The sequence below is a fragment of the Psilocybe cubensis genome, chromosome 6, assembly GCF_017499595.1.
Source record: "Psilocybe cubensis strain MGC-MH-2018 chromosome 6, whole genome shotgun sequence".
Taxonomy (NCBI): Eukaryota; Fungi; Basidiomycota; class Agaricomycetes; order Agaricales; family Agrocybaceae; genus Psilocybe; species Psilocybe cubensis.
In genome coordinates, this window is record NC_063004.1 from 2,621,675 (window position 1) to 2,641,611 (window position 19,937).

General features: G+C 46.5%; 5 protein-coding genes across 5 annotated transcripts; 3 read left to right on the plus strand and 2 right to left on the minus strand.

Annotated features, from left to right (window-relative positions):
- Positions 1–322: 322 nt before the first annotated feature.
- On the plus strand, positions 323–3,327 carry JR316_0007332 (SNF1 protein kinase subunit beta-2; the record flags this gene model as incomplete). The annotated part of the gene is made up of 3 exons (XM_047893075.1): positions 323–1,170; positions 1,630–3,145; positions 3,295–3,327. The coding sequence occupies 3 exons, from the start codon at positions 323–325 to the stop codon at positions 3,325–3,327; spliced, it is 2,397 nt and encodes a 798-aa protein (XP_047748357.1).
- Positions 3,328–4,244: 917 nt separating this feature from the next.
- JR316_0007333 (uncharacterized protein) lies at positions 4,245–9,025 on the minus strand (the record flags this gene model as incomplete). Its single annotated transcript, XM_047893076.1, is given in 17 exon segments — positions 4,245–5,057; positions 5,071–5,357; positions 5,605–5,704; positions 5,794–5,887; positions 6,330–6,378; positions 6,442–6,708; positions 6,774–6,905; positions 6,957–7,038; positions 7,089–7,148; positions 7,203–7,247; positions 7,297–7,978; positions 8,040–8,407; positions 8,454–8,485; positions 8,536–8,631; positions 8,690–8,808; positions 8,887–8,942; positions 9,005–9,025. 17 exon segments carry the CDS (start codon positions 9,023–9,025, stop codon positions 4,245–4,247), a joined length of 3,303 nt encoding a protein of 1,100 aa, XP_047748358.1.
- Positions 9,026–9,483: 458 nt separating this feature from the next.
- On the plus strand, positions 9,484–11,889 carry JR316_0007334 (putative extracellular serine carboxypeptidase; the record flags this gene model as incomplete). Its single annotated transcript, XM_047893077.1, has 13 exons — positions 9,484–9,879; positions 9,947–10,037; positions 10,090–10,132; positions 10,191–10,305; positions 10,358–10,436; positions 10,492–10,697; positions 10,753–10,965; positions 11,027–11,068; positions 11,119–11,220; positions 11,271–11,351; positions 11,410–11,524; positions 11,591–11,677; positions 11,744–11,889. 13 exons carry the CDS (start codon positions 9,484–9,486, stop codon positions 11,887–11,889), a joined length of 1,716 nt encoding a protein of 571 aa, XP_047748359.1.
- A 2,251-nt stretch (positions 11,890–14,140) lies between these two features.
- JR316_0007335 (NAD-dependent protein deacetylase hst2-1) lies at positions 14,141–15,727 on the plus strand (the record flags this gene model as incomplete). The annotated part of the gene is made up of 7 exons (XM_047893078.1): positions 14,141–14,254; positions 14,314–14,323; positions 14,376–14,423; positions 14,482–14,489; positions 14,560–14,638; positions 14,700–15,016; positions 15,077–15,727. The coding sequence occupies 7 exons, from the start codon at positions 14,141–14,143 to the stop codon at positions 15,725–15,727; spliced, it is 1,227 nt and encodes a 408-aa protein (XP_047748360.1).
- Positions 15,728–16,605: 878 nt separating this feature from the next.
- Positions 16,606–19,720, minus strand: JR316_0007336 (Transforming growth factor beta regulator 1; the record flags this gene model as incomplete). Its single annotated transcript, XM_047893079.1, has 9 exons — positions 16,606–17,365; positions 17,419–17,733; positions 17,801–18,705; positions 18,757–18,953; positions 19,013–19,076; positions 19,133–19,227; positions 19,279–19,406; positions 19,472–19,533; positions 19,610–19,720. The coding sequence occupies 9 exons, from the start codon at positions 19,718–19,720 to the stop codon at positions 16,606–16,608; spliced, it is 2,637 nt and encodes an 878-aa protein (XP_047748361.1).
- Between the last annotated feature and the right edge of the window lie 217 nt (positions 19,721–19,937).

Here is a 19,937-nt window from a genome sequence, read left to right on the forward strand (position 1 = left end):
ACTTGCAACCCCAACTGCGGTGTAAATTCACCCTGTTTGACTTGGCAAGTTATGGGCGCTTCCGACGGAGAGATGTTTTATCACGAGGTGGATACATGTATGTTGGCACAAGGATGTGAGCTGTGAGAGCAGGAAATAGCAAGGCCCAGGCTCTGGTCAAGAGACACCGAAAACGGAGATAGGCACGGGGTTATGATATGAGAGTAGCCAAACATGGCGCAACACTGATTTGGATGCGATTGGATGTTTGAGGGTGCTACTCCACTTGTCTCTCTATACCACTGCCCAAAAGGATCCAAATACCCGCAGGTAGTCTCCAGCCATGGGCAATTCCGCCTCCAATGCCAACAATCCCCCGCGGAATCCCCCCGCACAGACCAGTATGCGCCAGACCTCCACATCCCCTGGCCCAGGCAATCCCCATCCATCCATGCGCACCAAGAAACGATCCCTAGAACTCCCAGATCTTGCCTCTCTTTCACTGACACCTGCCAGCAACAACGGCTCAAACAGAGGTCGCCAGACAAAATCAGCATCGATACCAATCCCACCTGCTCCCCAGAACAACAACTATCCGTTTAACCATTATATCACATCTCAGGATGTCGAGACAGAGCAGCGCACCTCAGTGCAGCTCCCGAGCACTTCCGATATGCTCCAGCAGACCACTGGGTACGGTAATTATCGGGGGGGCCTGCAGCCACCATCAACACACCAGCCCTTCCCGCCCCCACCAGCGCCTAGAGGGCGTACCGCAGGCTATTACCAAAGCCAGAACGAATCAAGACACAATCAGAGCGCGCCTAGGGGTAGACAACAGGCAATTCCAAACAAGCACCATGAACAGATCATGCGCATCCAGGAGTTGTACGATAAGAGCCAACAAACACCATCTGCTCCGCCTTCGTCCCCTGCAGGGCCAAGTAGTATGCCGAGCATAGGATCAGGGTATCCGAGGGAGGTTGTGAGGTCATCCATTCCTGTTTTGTTGGGCAAGGCAGCAAAAGCAGCCGCTGAGGTCGAACAGAGCGCCGCGTTGAGCCCACTGAAGGAAGATTTATTGGCAGACCCCGTTCCGGTCAAGATCGTGTGGATGGGAGGTGGGAGAGAAGTTGTACTGGCAAGAGCAGGTGATGATGAGTGGAAGGGACGACAACCTATGGAACGAGAGTGAGTTTTCCTCATATTTTATTCCTTTTGCTTTCTGTTTTCTATTCCTTATCGATCTGGATTTCGTAATGCCTCGAGAATATCCGCAAAAATGGCGCATATACCGCATATTTTCGCTCGCTCTGCCATAGTGCCCACAGATACGCGAATATATGCGCATATATTTGCATATCTATTCAGTGCGAACACGCTATCCCCTTTCTATGTGCTCCGTCAGTTGTCCTGGGCGACTTGATACTAATGATGCTTTGCATGCATCCGTGTATCGTGTTTGGCGGGCATTAGATCAAGCATAGACGCTGGGATTATTTACTCTTCTGTGGGCCAACGATGCAGACAATCTTGACATTTCTGACTTTGGGCCACAATTGCCGTGTTTCCGGATCTTGTTTCCTCAGTCTGACCAGCTTTTTTGATACTTTTGGTTTTTTTTGGATATGACTAACCATCGTCTCCTAGCCCAATCAATCCTAATGTCTTTACACTCACCGTACACCTGCGTCCAGGAACGCACCACGTACGTTTCCTCGTCGATGGTCAATGGCGCGTGGCGGACGATCTTCCATCCGCTGTTGACGACCAGGGCTCCCTAGCGAACTATGTCGCCGTCCCGCTGACCTACGGACTACCTGGACAAACTCAACCCCCTGTGTTTACCACTGCACCAACGAACACCATCCAGATAACGATGCCACCTCCCCAATTTGCATCCGTGCAACCCCCGAAAAAGGTCCAGCCTGGTCAAAGCTTTTGGTCGGCTGACTCATCAGCAGATGGCGAGGACGAGAGGCGGCCTTCGTCTTCCTCAGGTACTGCTGGCAACAAGGGACAAGCCGATGCTGCGAAAAATCCTGCTGCCGCGGCGGCGGCAGCATACATCCAAGCTCCGTGGACGGACGTCTTTCCACCGGAGCTTCTTGAAGCTGCGAGGGAGGAAGAGGCATATCTGGCAGCGTCCGCTGGACAGTATGACGCGAGTGGGAACACCGCGCGCGTGTCTGGGTTTGTCCCTGCTCCGAATATTCCACCCGCACCTGGCTTGCCCAGACATTTGGACAAACTGATTTTGAATTCGAGAGTTGGGGAGCAGAAGAGAAATGGTGGTGACGGTAGTGTCAATGGTAGCGCGCATGGGCATGGGCACCGTGGAGATCGTGGGGACCATGGACACAGAGATGGTGGAGGAAGTGGTGTGGGGAGCGGTCAGGGTAGCGCTGCACGCAGGGAGAGGAGGGAACGGGAACGGGAGAGGGAAAGAGAGCGAGGAACAAGGAGTAGCAGACGAGGAACTGTGCCGCCGCCACCACCACCGTCGGAAGATGGAGGAGACTACGAGCCACCTGCTATCACTGTGCCGACGTCTACTCCTGCATCGTCAACGGTACAGTTACCCAGTACTTCGTCTTCTTCCGTTCCGCCAGCTCCTGCGTCAGGATCGGCATCAGGGACGACAACGCCGTCGAATGCGGCCCAGGCATCTTCGACGGTCAACGCGTTGGCGAGCACATCGGCAGGGACAATTTCTGGCGCGTCGGCGGGATCGGGTGGGGTGGAATCGACGGGGACGACGACGGCTGCAACATCTCCCCAGGCTTCATTACCCGCAACACCGACAGGCCAGATGTCTCCTATGCAGACGCCACCAAAAGGCGTTGGGTGGGCTGCTGGTGGGGTGGCTGCTCTACCTCCCTCTGTACTATTGGCTGGTTTCCCACAACCAGGCTTGCAATCCTCGTCCGCTGCTCCCATGCCATCATCAACGACACAAAGTCCCTCGCCACAGCCGCCGACACTAGAACGGGCAGCCGTGAGCGGTTCGCGGGCGATTACGATTGATGATGCAAACATGCCAGCGCTGACGGACGATAACAGCGTGCTGCCTGTGCCGAGTCATGTTGTTCTACACCATTTATGTACGAGTGCGATTAAGAACGGGGTATTGGCCGTGGCGAACACGACGAGGTACCGGAAAAAGGTGAGCTTTACTATGAAATTTACGCTACTTTACATTCGGAATTGGGTTCTTTGTGGGCTGGAGTATGCTAGTTGGAATGTGCATTTGATGGATGGCTTTTTTTCTGATATTGTTCTCGTTATATGTTACTAATACTTTTTTAATTGCAGTACTTGACGACGATATACTATAAACCAACTTAGATGTGTTTATGAGTTCATCCTCTCCATCCTATGAAATCTGCCCTAGTTTTGGAGAGAAGACGACGACCGACCAATCAACTTTCGATGCTTCCCCTTCTGCCTTGTTTCGAACTTTGCCTGTCGCCCATCTTTGTCACCTTTTCTCGTTAAATTCTTCGTTCTCCCTTTCTGCGTCTGGATTACCATGTCTCGGATCTGCTACATTTGGATCAATATGCGCTTATCAAGCTGTGTTAACTCGAGTAAACTGACATTGTTCTCTAAATGCTTCATTTGTTCTCTGACATACCTTTTTTTCAATTGTGTTTACTTGTCTTTTTTACCTTGATTTTACTTTCACCTGTTGTTTGTTGTTGTGGTTCATCGATAAAAAGATTTTTTCGTCGTCGCCGATCTCGCTTTTCCTTGTTCATCCTTTACATGCCATCTTGGATAAGTTTAGTTTTTTTTTCCCTTTCTGTCATCATGAACGCCACACCAGCCTCATTTTCTTTTTTTTTTCTTTCCTCGCAATCATTTCGTTATCTGCTACAACTCGCTCTCGTTTCACACTCTCCGACCTTGTCTCTGTTTGTTCATTGTCATTTCCCCCAAACCACGCAAGCACCTTATCTCAACAGCTATGTAACAGAAAAATGGACGTGTTATCGCGTTTCCACCCAGTGGTCTTTGGGTTTTTGAACTTTTGAGTAATTAAGCATTCGAAGGTGTGCGGCTTCATGGGTCTGGATTATGTAGATCCAGGGCGACCAACCGGCTATGGTGAAGGTGGTGTACAATACCTGGGCGCTTAACTTGGATTGGCATCATTAACACGGGTAAAAACACCAAGACAAATCAATGCGAAGATGAGTATCATTTGATTTGAAATTTTGACAAACTATCGAATCTTTGCCACGTCTTCCAGGTCAATATTTTCAGCGGAATAACGATTCCAACTTCTCGCGTGTGATTTGTCCTTTCTTCAATTTACGTTCCATCTTTGCTACGTAGTCGACGATTTTTGATGCGTGCTTGACCGAGATCTTCGGTAAAGTTGTATCATGAGCGATCTTTATATTGAATGGAGGTGTGGCTGGGAAACGCATGTACTCTCTTTCCTCCATGTTGAGTCGAAACATGTCGGTTGCGTCTGGGAGGTATTTCCTCAGTAGTAGGTCTTTTTCCCAGTCTTTACACCTGCCGCCTGAGATCTCATCCATGATGGCGCATAAATCCACTGAATGATTGGTTTTGAAGTACTCGGCGCTTGTGTCTACGCTCTGGGCGATCCTATGGACTCGCGGGTCCCGAAGTGCTGACCAGTGACGGTGAGATTTAAACATTATCGAATCTAAAAACTTTGTGTCCCGGCCTTCGAAGAAACACGGAGCGATGCCCAAATGCGGCATCACCAGCTTGGAGTACGGTTTTACATCGACGAATATCCCAAAATTTAACGCTGCTAAGCCAACGTCGATATAGTACTCGTTTCCAGATAATGTCGTGAAGTAGAATCTGTAATGGTTCTCTGGTGTTGCGTTGATAAGACATTGGTCGTCTTCGACATAATAATAGGCCAATCCCTCGCCTTTGGCGGAAATGAAGGAAACTTTTTCGATCCCAAAGTCAGCTATGGGAGATTTGTCTAAGCACAATCGCGCGCGACGTCGTCCAGTGAATTGAGCATCGGGAGTTTCAGAGATAGGGATTGCGGTCGTGGTGTATATCCTCAGAAACCAAGCATATGGCTATAGCGACGACGATTGGGAGAAGACGGCCGTCGTTCAGTATGCGGCGCTTAAGGTTTTGGCGTTCGTCGAAATTGCCTTCAGGCCACCATCTCTCAGTGCCGAAATCCCTCAAACTGGTTGCTTCGCCGAGGATGACGACTCTCGTGTTCGTGATCGTTTTGGTCTTCATCAATTCAACCCCTAAAATCTTGCTTAGTATGGCACGATGCACACCGTAGTCGGGGTATATTTGAAACACATGTGCGATGGCCGCAATGAATGGGTGAAATTTAGCCAGATCAATTCTGTCCGTTTCCCCTGAAAGTATGTATGTGAGCACATATTCTTCTATACCTATATTTTTTAGACTCAAAAACAATGATTTCATACCACATTTAGCTTTGTGCTCGATCCAATCGTCCTGTTGACACTCCTTCGAGCAGTATACAGCCTATATGTGTCATTTTGATGCCAAAAAAGTTTCATAGTCCTTCAGGGTTGACCTTACCTCACCGCATGTACCACATATGCGTAGTCTTTTACGCCACGATGGCTTTTGACACACATTGCAGGCCTTCATTTTTGACAGGGGTAGATAGACCATTCTCTTGGTTGTTGAAGGAGATGAAGGCGCGCTTTCTATGGTCTCTTCTGGGATAATTGGTCTAGAAAACATTTTTGTAATCAGTGATAAAACGTAGTAGAACGAGGTATTAGCGGGAAAGGTAAAAAAATGAGTCCAAACCTCGCGAACCTTGGAATCTAGCAAATTGTCGCGACCAGGCTTCTTGTGAGCCAAATATGCCCAAAGATCAGACTCAGGCATCAGTCTTTCGAAGACGAACAGCCTAAAGCAGGTATCCTACGCAGTGAATCATTGTGAATAGAGGGAAATAACTTATTTTCCCATCGCTAACTTCAAAAGTATTCTAGGTAAATTGCGGTGTTCCAAACAGTTCAGCTGGTTTAAAAAGTAACTCATTGAGAGATGAAAAAGAAGTTGACCGACACAAAAAAAGTTGCATGGATTCTGTAGCTAAAAATAGAACTGGGGACGAGAGAATGGCTGTTTTATTTTATATGGGATCCATATTTCATAGAGTTGAGCAGGGAGTGTGAACATATCTGGGTGGCAAAATAATATCGGTATTCCCTGTATATATTGAGGTGGTGTTGGCCCATGCCCGAAATCCAGGTGCGAAATTTCCTTTGCACTTCAAGTTCTTATTGCTTTGAGTTTGAAAATTGCAATCGGTAGTGACAGGCCGTTTCTCGTCACTGAATTGGTACCTTGATATTTGGGCGTAAGAATGTGCATGAGTCTGTGGTCTTCGAGAGACTGGATTATTATTTAGGTTTTGAGTTGAGTATTACTGTTGTGGCAAAGTAGTGAGTGACTTACTATCTGTAGAAGATATTTTTGTAAACCGGGTACTGTCACTAAGTGGCCCCTTTATTGACAACGAATTGCGCAGTGGAGAATTTTGTGGTATTAATACTGGAAGCTGGCCTGCAGTTGAATTTGGGCGGGTATTATCCGCATCATCCGAATCACTGGCGGGGGTACTAGTATAGACCCAACCTGACGGAATATCTGAGTATAATGGAGGCGGGTAGTACTCTTCATTGACGGTATACATGTCGGCTGATAGATCGTATTCAGTCCCCTCTGCAATAATTATCAGACTTTAAAATTCAAGTTGTTGGGACACGCCATGAAGAAAGATTACCAACCATATCCATCCACATCCGTCCAGTCCAATGACAGCTCTGCCATCCCTCTGAATGAGAGTATGTCTTCAATCGGGGAGTCCATGACAGAGGATTGCAATACTCCTTCATTCTCATCATTCAAGTAGATCACCCCTAAGAATTGGTCAGGGGGAATCAAACCTGTGACATGAGCAACCCTCCCACCATTTTCGTCGTCTATAATATCGTATTTGTCCAGAATCGTATTTAGCAAATCTAGTACTTGTGGCGTAGAGAAAGTACAATCCTATTGATTTATTAATCATTGTTCATGCATTCAATATGATCAAAACTGACCTCATTGACGACTGACATCCAGTGACTATCGTGACTGATAACCATTTTTGCCTCAGGAAACTAAAATAATCTCTTCCTTAAAAAAAGGGACGTTAATTATGTATTGGGACTTACACTTTCCAAGAGTAGATCGTTCACATAACGTGAAGGATGAAAGGTCTCGAGGCACATGTCAGTGAGGAGGCGTATGATTTAGTAAGCGAATTACCGTAATTTCAGGTGTGGTCGACATAGAGATTTGGAGTTGTTTGTCAACTATATTGGAGTACGAAAATGCGCTCTTCTGAGAGAAAGAGGATTGGTTCCCACTGCTGTGCCCTGGAGTAGTTTTGGAGCATTTGGAGCATCTAGCATTTTGATCCTGTATAGCCCCAACCGCTAATGCCAGCTCCTGGTTTACCTTCTCCCACAATTCTGCACCGAGAGCGAGATTGAGTGTGCGCACGAAGAGGCACTGATTCATATATTTTTCATGATCGTTGTCCGCGAAATCGCAATTTCGATCCCGTCTTCGCAAATCGTCAATCTCCCGACGATCAGGACCTATGCGAGCCTCGACCATCCCAGAACACTCCCAACTGTAAGTACAAGTCGAAGGTCTTTGCGGGTCACCGGCTGCCTTGAATCGTAGGCAGTTCTTCCTCTCCTGAGATATATTTGAAAGCACAGCCATACCCCACGATGTTGTTTTGTCGCATCCTGTCACGAGCCGAATGTCTCCGTTTTTGGCTTCACGGCCTCGTGGTCCGTTTACGAAACGATACCAACTTTCGACATTCGCGGCTGCATATGCTCGGAAACGGGGTATGTTTTCCAGGTCAAAGGAAATCGCACCCTCTGGCATAGTCAAGATCGCGCCTTCTGAAGCCATCGATTCAAATAGCAACTCCCTGGAGGCATATAATCCTTTAATGTTGTTTGACAAAAAAGCAAAAAGAGGAGAAAGCTCACGGAAAAAAGGAATTGGTCTGTGAATTTTCGATCGACGTACTGGCGAGGTAGCTTCCTTGTTTGAACTCAAAAAATTCGCGAATATCCATGGAATCGTCTAACTGTGGATAGATAGGCACAAAATCCTCAGGTACCCTTCCGAGATTGATGGGGTCGTCTGCCGGAAGGCATATGTTGAACAGGAAAGAAAAGCCGCCAGAGGGGGTGATGATGCCCACATCGCCAATGGAAACTCCGTCCTTCCTGTAGTTTATAGGAAGACGTCTGTTTGGCTCTGGTATCCACAATGGAAGCCCGCGTCCTTTTAAGCTTAGCTGCCTTTCGTAAATTTCATTGCTCTTGTGCATCGCAGGTATTCTTTGACGAGGCTAATGAATGTGAACCTCAGATACGCTACACACTGGAATCACTCACTTGATTATTAGGTGCATCTGTCCTCCTCGCCTCTGGCTCGCGTTAGAATTTCCTTTCTCAGAATCAACACGACATTACACACTTGGTTTAGCATCCGCGGTAGTAGTACCCATAGCAGTTTGAGTCCTTGTTTTCGATTCGGTGGTAGAGGGAGAATCCGTATTTGAGAAGGGTGCCTCTGTTAAATAAAAGTTGGTCGGCTGAAATCAGAAATACCAAGCAACAAAGTCCCGTACGCGCAAGATGGATGGTAACATTTGTGTGATGGCCCATAGTACTGTTGAAGTGTCCACCATTGATGCTTACATTGCGCGAGTCTTGAAAGAATGAACTTGAGTCAGGTGTCTTCAAAGACCTAGAGATTAAATTGAAGTGGTTGAGTAGCTGCCTGGCATGTGTCGAAAGTGATTGTTTATAGAACATAAAAACTCACTTTCCACCCTCTGCTTCATCCTGCATTTGCACATGAGCTTCTAGAGTATGTGAAGGCTATATAAGACGTAGTAAGTGATCCAATGTAATCGAATTGTAGCAGAAGTGAGGTTTCTTACCGATGAAGGTATCGCACTCATTACTTCAGTGAAGTTGCAGTACCCTGTTGACATCTGGACAGATCACAGTAACATCAATAAACGAAGAGTCCCGTCCGGTTATTATAGCTCTCTGAAGCCTTTTGTGCAAAGTTTTTGTATGCTTTCGTGCTTAGCTCCATCGTTAACACAGGTTGAGGATGACAGCACCCCGAGTATCGCTTGAGAAGAAAGCATCCAAAATTGTTACTTGGAGAGCCCTTATTGAATATATTTGTGGAAGGCGGTGCAGAACTGAAGTTGATTGAAGTTCAGTGGAAGCAGTGTAGCTGTATGATACAGAATCAAAGTGGCTTGCATGGGCAATATCGAAGAGTAATCCACCAGAACCACTAGGACCCCGAAACCAGAGCCGAACAGTGTCCGGTCCGCCACTGCCGTCTTTATTCCGTTCACACCAAGGGGTGGTTAAGTCTTGTATCATCATTACTACGACGACGATGGCCAGAAAGACCATAGCGGTCGCTGCAGCACTGTTCCTGACAGTGTCAAGCGGAACCCATGCACTGTCTAATAACGATCAAATTCGCATTCTTGGACCACAAGGCGTCAATCTGTGGAAGTTGGACAAACACGCTCAGAAGGTTTCCAACCAGAAATTGGATACTGCGGGCGTCCGTCAAGAATCGGACACTGCGCAGAAAGCATTCAGTGATTCAAAAGATAGCTCCCTACCACAGAAGTTTCCAGCCCAATGGTTCCGACAACCTCTGGACCACTTTGACAGCAAATCAAGGGCATTCTTTCACCAACGCTATTGGGTCAGTACGCGTCATTACAAACCGCGAAAAGGCGCACCTGTGATTGTCCTGGATGGCGGAGAAACAAGTGGAGAGGTGAGTACTACGGCGGGGTCGACGTCATTCTATCAAGCTCAATTCCAGTTCACCACCTATTGTATAGAATCGTCTGCCTTTCCTCGATACGGGCATTGTCGAAATCCTGACGCGCGCGACTGGAGGTGTAGGAGTGATACTAGAGCATCGCTACTATGGTAAGACTTCATCGATACCAATGACCGAGCACTAAATCATGTCTGTTTAAAGGCGAATCCGTTCCAGTCACTAACTTCTCCACGGACGCCCTCCGGTATGTGATAATTCTATTCCTCATTCAACCTTCCACCGAACCAACCGAACCAATGAAGCTTCCTCAACAATGAACAATCAGCTGCGGATAGTGCCAATTTTATGAAGAACATTGAATTCAATGGTATCGATGAAGACCTGACTGCTCCCAATACACCTTGGATTTACTACGGGGCAAGCATATCGATGATGAAACTTGGCAATTGAATACTGACTCCAATGATAGGGATCCTACGCAGGCGCTCGGGCAGCTCATATGAAAATCTTGTATCCAGATATTGTATGGGGAGCTATTGCGTCGAGTGGTGCGTACTACCAATCTTAAATCACACGCACTAATTTATATCCCGTTAATTCTAGGCGTAACCCATGCCTCTCTCGAAAATTGGCAATACATGGACCTCATTCGTGAAGCTGCTGATCCTAAATGTTCTGCCCATCTCGTGAATTCGATTAATACCATCGACTCTATTCTGGCTGGTCCCGCGATACTCAAGCGTCAACTCAAAAACCTTTTCGGCCTGGGCGAACTTGAACATGACGATGACTTCGCATCTGTTCTAGAGGTATCTCGCCTAGTAGACTGTGAGTTGTTTCGTGCATTAACGTTCGAATCATTAGACCCCCCTTGGATCATGGCAAGCGAAATGCTGGGACCCTGCAGTTGGGAGCACCAGGTTCGACGAATTCTGCGAAGCGTTGGATGCAGGGGTTTTGTCGTCTACTCCTGGGTTGTCTGAGCTACCTTTTGGACATCCTGATAGGATAGTACAACTCGAGGATGGCCTGGCGGTCGATTTATCTGTGATCAACTACGGAAAATGGATCAAGAAAGTAGGCCGGATTGTTTATTACATCAACGAAGCCAATTGACGTAAGGTTCCCATGACATCAGCACATCGTCTCTCGATGCCCTGAAGGTTTCAGCGTGGAAGAGGTCAGTATTCATTACACCTTAGGAAGTTCGTCGGACCAAAAGTAAAACAGTGTTTTGGCACCTATGACGACGACAAATACAAAGAAGATGATATCGACCAGGAATGGCGCCTCTGGCTTTTCCAAGTTTGCACTCAGTGGGGTTATTTCACTGTGAGTGGTTCTACTTTTTCATCGATCGCTTTATTGATCCTTTCCTTCAGACTGCTCCCGCTGACCAGAATACTCCTCGAATTGTCTCAAAGCTACTGACTCTTGGATACGAATCTAAAATTTGCAAGCAGGTTAATCCTTCGTGGTCGCACATCTCCTTCTATATTTATTGAATCAATACCTTCCCAGGCATTCCCTCCAGGCAAACACTTCTCAGTGCCATCAATGCCAAATATTACTGCTGTGAACGCCTTGGGCGACTTTTGGATTGAAGCCGATAGGCTGGCTATTATTGATGGCGAAGGTATGTTCATTCTCCTTGTAAATTTTTAATTTTTGTTCCTGACGATGGTACTTTTTTATTCAATAGTCGACCCATGGAGGCCAGTTACCCCTCACAGTGATGATGCGCCCAAACGCAATGATACCATTCTAAGACCCTTCAAACTTATTCCCAGTAAGCAACTCACTCGTCTTGACCGTTGATGTCTCTCGATGGCGATGCTAATGCACTTTTTCTTAGACGCTGTGCACCATTACGATGAATACGGGCTGGCTAACATTTTCCAGGAGCCACCTGAGATTCGCAAGATCCACGCGGAGATGATATCGTTTGTAACTTCTTGGCTAAAGGATTGGAACAAGGAACATGGAGTTCAAGACGATTGAATACGTTACCGAGCTCATTATATATAACTGATTTATTAACGGAGGAATTTGTACTCGACAATCGAATGCTTATTTAAAGCCATTCTTCGTCGATTCAATGGGACCCTTATCCTTAACGAAGATCAGCATATACGATCTTCTTTGAGGCGTAGATGGTTTCATGAGTCTGAAAACAAATACCGATTCATGGAGCCTGTCCTGAAATTGCTAGCATCGCTCTCAGTTAATTATACCCTTCTTAAATAGAAATCCGATTCGCAATATACAACAAAATTATGGAAATCCAGCAATCAACCAAAACAAAATACAAATCGAACATCCCTCTCATCTTCGATAATTTCTCCAAACAAGGAGCGTCTCGATTCTGGGAGGAGTCATGCGAGGTTAGTTTACAGTGTTAAGGCAAGTTTGATAGAAAAGCATACATAAATTTTGGTGATGAAAAAGGAAGCAAAAAACCACGAAGGGTATTAGACCGGGATGGTCTGTGGTGGCAAAATGGTGCGGGTAGGATTACTCGGGAAGGTAAACGTCTTGGTGCCCACAGTGCCGTCGGGGTAGGTGTAGGTGATTCGTGTGACCACAGGGGGTTCGATGCCATCAGGGATAGCCACAGCAGAAGCGCCGAGGGCGAAGGCGAGAGTGAAGAGCGCTGCCAAGGTGAACTTCATAATAATTTTACGTCGATTGTGGTGTTTATGCGAGTGCGTTTGAGAGCGCTGTTAGGCTGCTTAGGTTGTTTTGGTTTGGCTTGGAGAACTGAATTTTGCCACGATAAGCTGCCAGTTTATATAGCTTTTCAAACATCTCTTTTTCAGAAAGAGACATTATTGTACGTGGACATTCGGTGAATTGACATCGGTGCCGGGGGCCAGGAAGGCGGACGGTATGCAAGCGGGGGATGAGTGGACGAAAGATCATTTCAAAGTTTGGTAAGGAATAGTCGACAAATGTGCGGGACGGAAAAACTGGAAAAATGGAAACATTGCAATGCGCATTTTTGAAACCAATACTAGTAAACCAGTAGGATGTTCTAGAAATTAGGACAAAAATTACGAATTGATGTTCCTTGAGGCCAATTGTTTTTTACACGGAAATGCAAGTGTTCAGAGCAGAAGTTCAAGTTCATGGCCAAGACTAGATTTGATGATCGGCCTCTTGAATGAAAATGAGGCATATTACAGTCGCATGGCGCCTGTAGTCTTCTTTATTTTCCATCATGATGAAAGGAGAAAAGCAGAGAAAAGCTTCTTCATATCTCTGAACCAAAGAACCTAAAAATAATAAACCTCCAATCAGGTCAGGAACCATATCAATGGATAATTCGCCATAAAGAAATCTGAAATAAATACGGAAGATAAAGCGGGCATACCACGGGAAGTTCGAAGGCCTACATTGCCAAGTTTTTCATGGCGAAGTTCAGTCGTTCGGTATTGCACGTTCGGGCTGAAAACAAGTTGAGAGCATGGAGAGTTGTGCATATGTTATGGTATATTACCAGGTCGAAAGAGACCAGATGATTATCCGTCAGAAGTACAATGCCTCAGCATGAGCATATGGCGCCGACATAAAGCCCTCTGCGATATGGTCATGCACTGCAGTTCCACGTAGTCGCCGTAGATATGGATAGAGTTCACCTAGTTGATCATATGCAATGCTTTTTAGAAATTCCTCGAAAGATCGCCGACTGATGTAGTGTCAGTGCCCAAATAAAGTTGGTTCTGGGTGGATTCGAAGGCAGCAAATAAGCATTTTAAGATATCCTCTTCGGCAAACATTTCGAAGATCTCCAGTGCTGTGCAGCCTGGGTCAAGTAGTGAGGAAGAAGCCTCGTATAGTGGTTGGATTTTAATGTATATAGCGGGTGTATAATTGAAATAATATATCAGATTGTAGAAGGGACGTCGAATGGCAATTGAGTGCAGATTGAATGTAGCCTTGGATGAGAATTGGATGAGAAAGAAGGGAAGCAAATAGTGCCCACGTTACTCTCGGCAAGCGCCTTGACCACTCAATCACACAGCGCCCGAAGGTTCTTCTGTTTCTCACCAAGACCATCCAGGACTTCTTCCACTCAAACGGCTATTAGTCTAGAGCGGCCACTCCTTGCAAATTCAGACCCCGAATTTCATCGTCAGTATTACCAGGATCAGGTTGACTTCCTTAGAAACTCCGTCAGATCTTTTGAATTCGTTCGAAACCACAATCCGAAGAAACATCCTACCATTCTCGCCGAAAACTAGGAAACAAAATGAGTTATCGCTATAGAAATCGAAGAGATAAGCCCCAAGTACTGGAAGGCAGAGATATTTCGTCCCTTGCGAAATACATCAAGTCAACGGGGTGCAAAAATGTGGTGTTAATGGTGCGTCATGGATGAATCCAAGTTTCCTTCTCAAGATCCTTCTAACATTTTTCTTAAAGCTCGGCGCAGGTCCGTATATTACCAAGATTAGGGAATCCGTACATTCATACTTTTTGTCCAGGTGTTAGTACATCAGCTGGGATTCCAGACTTCAGATCACCTGAAACTGGTGCGCATTCTCGAAAAATATCATATTGATCTGTAGAGCTAAACTGTAAATATCACAGGCCTCTATGTGCGTACATTTTTGCTGCTCTAGATCTACTACTGTTATACTGATTTCACCTCGATGATCGTCACTACAGTCGAATCTCGCGAGATTAAATCTACCCCATCCGGAAGCTGTTTTTGAGATCTCCTTTTTCCGAAAACAGCCAGTCCCATGTACGGTTTCTTTTGTTGATTCTGCCACGCATCACTTTTGACAGGATTCTCCGTTTTCTAGTCTATACCCTTGCCCACGAACTCTATCCTGGAAAATTCCGTCCGACTATTACTCATTCGTTTATTCGATTGCTTGCAGAGAAATCTCTGTTGCATACCTGTTTCACCCAGAACATCGACACGCTTGAACGGCGTGCTGGTGTTCCAGATGATAAGATAATAGAAGCGCATGGCAGTTTCGCCGGGCAACGATGTATCGAATGCAAGCAGCCATACGATGATGAAAAGATGAAGGAACACATATTCAGCATGAAAATTGCAAAATGTGAACACTGCGGGGGTTATGTGAAGCCTGATATCGTTTTCTTTGGAGAAGAAGTTAGTCTCAATTCTGTATCTCGTTTTAAAATTCGTCCTGACTTTTCTACCTGCTGTTAGTTACCGGAAAAATTTATCCGTGCGATACCCAATCTTCGAAGTGCCGACCTACTCATCATTATGGGCACATCGTTAACTGTCTATCCATTCGCATCTTTGGCACAGAGAGTGGATGAAAGCTGCCCCCGCGTCCTCATCAATCTTGACCATGTAGGAGACATCGGTTCTCGAGCTGACGATATTGTCTTGCTAGGAAAGTGCGATGATGTCGTTAAAGACCTGTGCGTAGAACTGGGTTGGGAGGACGAGTTGATCAAACTTTGGAACGAAACCGAGGACAGCGTTGTATCTGATAAGCAGAAGGACTCTGATCCCAAACCAACTACAACTGACCCGGAACCAACCACAAGAACCTCTCTAGACATCAAGAAACCGGACGCGCTCAATGAAATAGAGAAACAATTCTCCCAACTTGAACTAGACGCCAACGATAATCCTTCTAGGAGTAGAACTGACTCGACGACAGGAAGCAAGGAAAAAGTTGCCACTGAAGATGTCCCGAGTGTATCTCCGGCAGAATCATCCACCAACAAAGAGAAGTCGACCTCGAAAGCTCCTGAAACAGAGAGCACGTCATCCCAATCTTCAGCAGCGCCTATAATTGAGACCGAAGTTGAAGAAAGGTCAACATCTGTCGACAATAAGTTGTAGACTCCTCGTTTGATTTTAACTGATGTAACGATTAGATTTCAAAGCAAATGGATTTAGCTATCAGAACTGTACTACTCACTTTGTACTTTCACCGTGATTGTGTAATATAACAAAGACGTGGCAAATGAAAATGTTCGCCTCACATACTACTCTGCAAATCCGGCACTGGCCTGGCAGCGGAAGGAGTCCCCACAGAGGCGGCGTAATAAAATATAGTAACCACTCTACGCTCGAATCGATTTTGCCACGTTCTGCAATAAGCGAACAATGATAGCACATCCCACGACGGAAGCAAAGGCGCATATAATCATCGACAACGTTTCCCTCTGGAAAATGTTATCTATACAATTCCGATGCTCCCTGAACGCAGATGTGCATCACCCCATCGCATCCAATCTTGAGTTAAAGCTGCCATGTTGGCGTCTCAAGATGGGATGATGGCGAGTGGCGAGCACGCAATGGAACCAAGGTTAGACACCTTTCCCAACAACGGTAAAAAAAGTCTGGATTCCGAAAAAATTGGAGATGCTTTTGAAGAGAGAATGATATCTGTGAAAATGCAATCGCATTTCGACACAGTTCGGCTATTGGTCACAAACACGAGGAAAGAGAAAGGGTTAAAAAGTACCCTAGGAGAAAAAAAGAGAGAGATTGAATTATCAGTTACACCGCTGTCAACGGTACCCCATCACGTCTACATTAAGTCGATCGTGAAATGAGAAGGGTAAAAGGTAGATGGCTGAACACGTAAAAATAAAAATTCCTGGGTAATATCCCGGTATTACGTAATCAACGATTAATGCAACAAAGCAAAAAGAAAAATGCATGCAGGAGAAAAACTGAATAGAACGCGCCGTCGGGAAACCTCCATATTGGTACTAGCTTGACGCTACTGAGGAATTAGAAACACCATTAGCGGTAGAAGATACGCCTGGAGCAGGGTATGCGTTCATAATGCCAGCAAATGTTGTCGGCATCGTACCGTCAGCGGCGAGACTTGGGAAACCCTCGGTACCATTGACCGGAACCTGCTGAGACTGTAAAAACTGTTGTTGGAAGTGTTGTTGGGCTAGTAGTTGCACTTGCTGCTGCTGCTGCTGCTGCTGTTGCTCTTGTTGTTGTTGTTGTTGCTGCTGATTCCCGCGAGCAGCTGCCCTGGTGTTTCGCCCAGTTGTCGATGGCGTAGATGATGCTGTCGCATCATTCCTGGTGGCTCGTTTTCCAGAAGATTGAGCTTGCATTGGTTGATATTCGTGGATATTCAGGATTCCGGATACAGCACCAACGTCTACCTGGGCTGGCATCTGTGGCACTTGAGAGGTTTGCTGTTGTTGTGGTTGCTGTTGCTGTTGCTGAGGTTGTTGTGGTTGTTGTGGCTGAGATATTGAAGAAGCTCCCGATGGCCCCGCAACGGCTGGATCTTGTTGTTGTTGTTGTTGTTGCTGCTGCTGCGTAAGGAGTTTCTGCGCTCTCTGTGCTTCTGCCTGGGCGATTATGTGTTGAGGATAATGCGACAATCCCCTAGGAACATTAGGGTCTGAAAGATCCCTTTTGGGGTAGTACGCCCCAATGGGCATCGATGCATCATACTCTTCCGGAAGAGCCGGGATAACAGCTGCATGTCTTCCACCAAGAGGCCTGAAAAGTTGTGAATTTAGCCAAAAATAAATAATTTAGGCACTTATACATACCCTCCCTCGACGAAATTTTGCCATACATAGTCGCGTAAACGATCAGCATTGGGTAGCTGCTGGATAAGATGTTTGATAGTGTTCTGACCAAGGCCGAAGAAATCTGGGCCTGATACCGAGTTAGAGTGTTGACGATTACGGATGGCGTTAGCTTGTTTCACGATGTTTGACCAAGCACCTGTAGCAGTACCGGCTATAATGGGTTTGTCTGGTCTATCTGAGGGAATAATCTGGAATTTGGGTCCATCGCCCCCATCCAGAATGGTGCAATGGTAAACCACTTCGATTGTAGGATCAACTGTCGAGAGGTACCGCCTGATCAATGAAGATAATGAAGATATGCGTCAGTCCTTGTCATATCGTCGCTAACGACAGTACTGACCGTGTGACCTCATACCCCACAGGAAAGATATACCGTTCTGTATGGAAATGCTCGCGCATACATACATCACCCAGACTAATGACAGTCATGATACCGACATTAAGCGGCAGCATGGGCTTTCCCTTCTTGTCGCGAGGTACCATCGGAATACTGAAACTTTTGGTGGTAACCGTATGCGATTTTAGTCGTTTAGCCTTAACTGGTTTCTGGGGCTCCGGTGGCGAGCGTTGCTGGGAGGGCGAGGGTATGGTTGCAGGTGGTGGAGCGTACATATTGCTGGGACCAGGTACCATCGGTGCAGCAAGGTAATAGTAAGGATTATATGCCATCGGATATGAAGGACTGTTCGGTGTGACTGGTGTGCCAGGTGGGTAAAACATCGGGTAGGGCATCATCATGGGGTGCCCTGTTGGCGAAGCCGAAGTGCCACCAGTACGTGCCAGTAGGTTGGTAGTCAGGCTGAGGTATGGATTATTACTGAGGCTTGACGTTGGAGTGGGAGTAGCGCTTGTCGGGGTCGCTGTAGAACTACTAGGAGTAGTATTGTTCGAAGGGGTTGTTGAAGTATTCACGGTAGGTGGCTTTGCGGCCAAGGCGTTGTGTCCATTGGCGTCCTTGGATGTGCTTTGTCCGGCTTTATTGGTACCAGACGTTAAACTTGGGTCTAAATTTGCGTCTGTGCCTGAACTAGGGCCGGACTTCGCAGCCTGATTAGCCGCGGCAGCGGCGTTCTGCGCAGCGACCGCTGCTTCTGCCACTTTCAAAATGCTTTCCATGGAGGGCGTATGTTGCATATGTGGTTGAGGGCTGACAGATGTCATGTCTTTGGTAGAATGCATAGGAGTTGGGCCAAGGGCGTGCGCTAGCGTTGAGGAAGGAGATGTTGAGGTTGTCGGTGGGGACTGCTACTATAGATCAATGCTACGTTCATTGGAGTGTTTGAAACAGAAACTTACAGTCACAGATGCTCTACCTACAGACTGTGCTTGTGAAGCAGCTGCAGCCTCTGCTTCTGCGGTGGCGGCCGCGACTGCTGCAATAACTGTCCCATCATTTCTGGAACTGCGAGTCTGCCGTGTAGATCTTGTTTCTCGTCGAGGTGAAGTGACTGTTGCTTCGCGCTGTGTAGACGCAGAGTTCTGGACATTTTGAGCTAAACATACAAGTAGAATTTGAGCATTGAATGAGTCTTCTAAAGATATCACCACGCACCTTGCCCATCCTGCATGTGTACATCCCCTCCTTGATTTGAGAGCTGATTGCCAGACATATCCATCTAAACCATAAAGGTTGACATTGAATGAAAAGTTTACGTGTTTCTTTTCAACTAACCATGGCCGTGTCATTTGTGCTCTCTGTGCCTTCTGCGTGTCTCTGAGATTGCATCCTGCTCGTCCTCGATGGTGATAACAGATTTTGGCCGTTTTCTGTGCTATACTTAATAATCTCAATTGTTCAAGGCATATGAAAGGACATACGTGCTTTGTGATCAGTAACAGACGCGTTTGTGTTTTGGTTGCCGGTTGACATTGAGTCTTGGGGTACAACGGTATTGAGGTGAATTTGAGACGTTTGTTCTAGCTCAGTCATCTTCCCGAGAAGAAACCTGATGGATATCAGCAAAATGACATTTCAGCTCCAGTTCGTGCATTCAAGATAGATGAGACGCACTCTCGTTCCTCGCGTATTCCTGTACGGGGTTCACCTGATCCATTTGATCCTGAGTTACTCTCCTTAGATAGCCTTTGAGCACTCCAGCACTCCATATATTCCCTCATAGGGCCAAAAATTGTTCAATAAAAGACTCACCTCCTCCAACTGATCAAAACGACGCTTTAAACTCATATATTTTTCCGCTATACCCTGCTGTGGTTCTTGTTCCCCCGACGAAGCAGGAATACCGTTGGTTGGTGGCGACATTACAGCGTCTGCGATTGTTGAGGAACCCATTAATATTGAAGAATAACAGGGCCTTTTTACATATGCCGGTGAGGCAAAAGGGAGTATGGGAAAGAACTGGTGAGGAAGGGGCGGAGCGGTAGATTTCTGCAAGACAGAAAGTCGGGGCAAATCACACAAGGTACAGAGCCAAACTTTGCCAAACAACCCAACAACAACGCCATCGATTACAAATAAA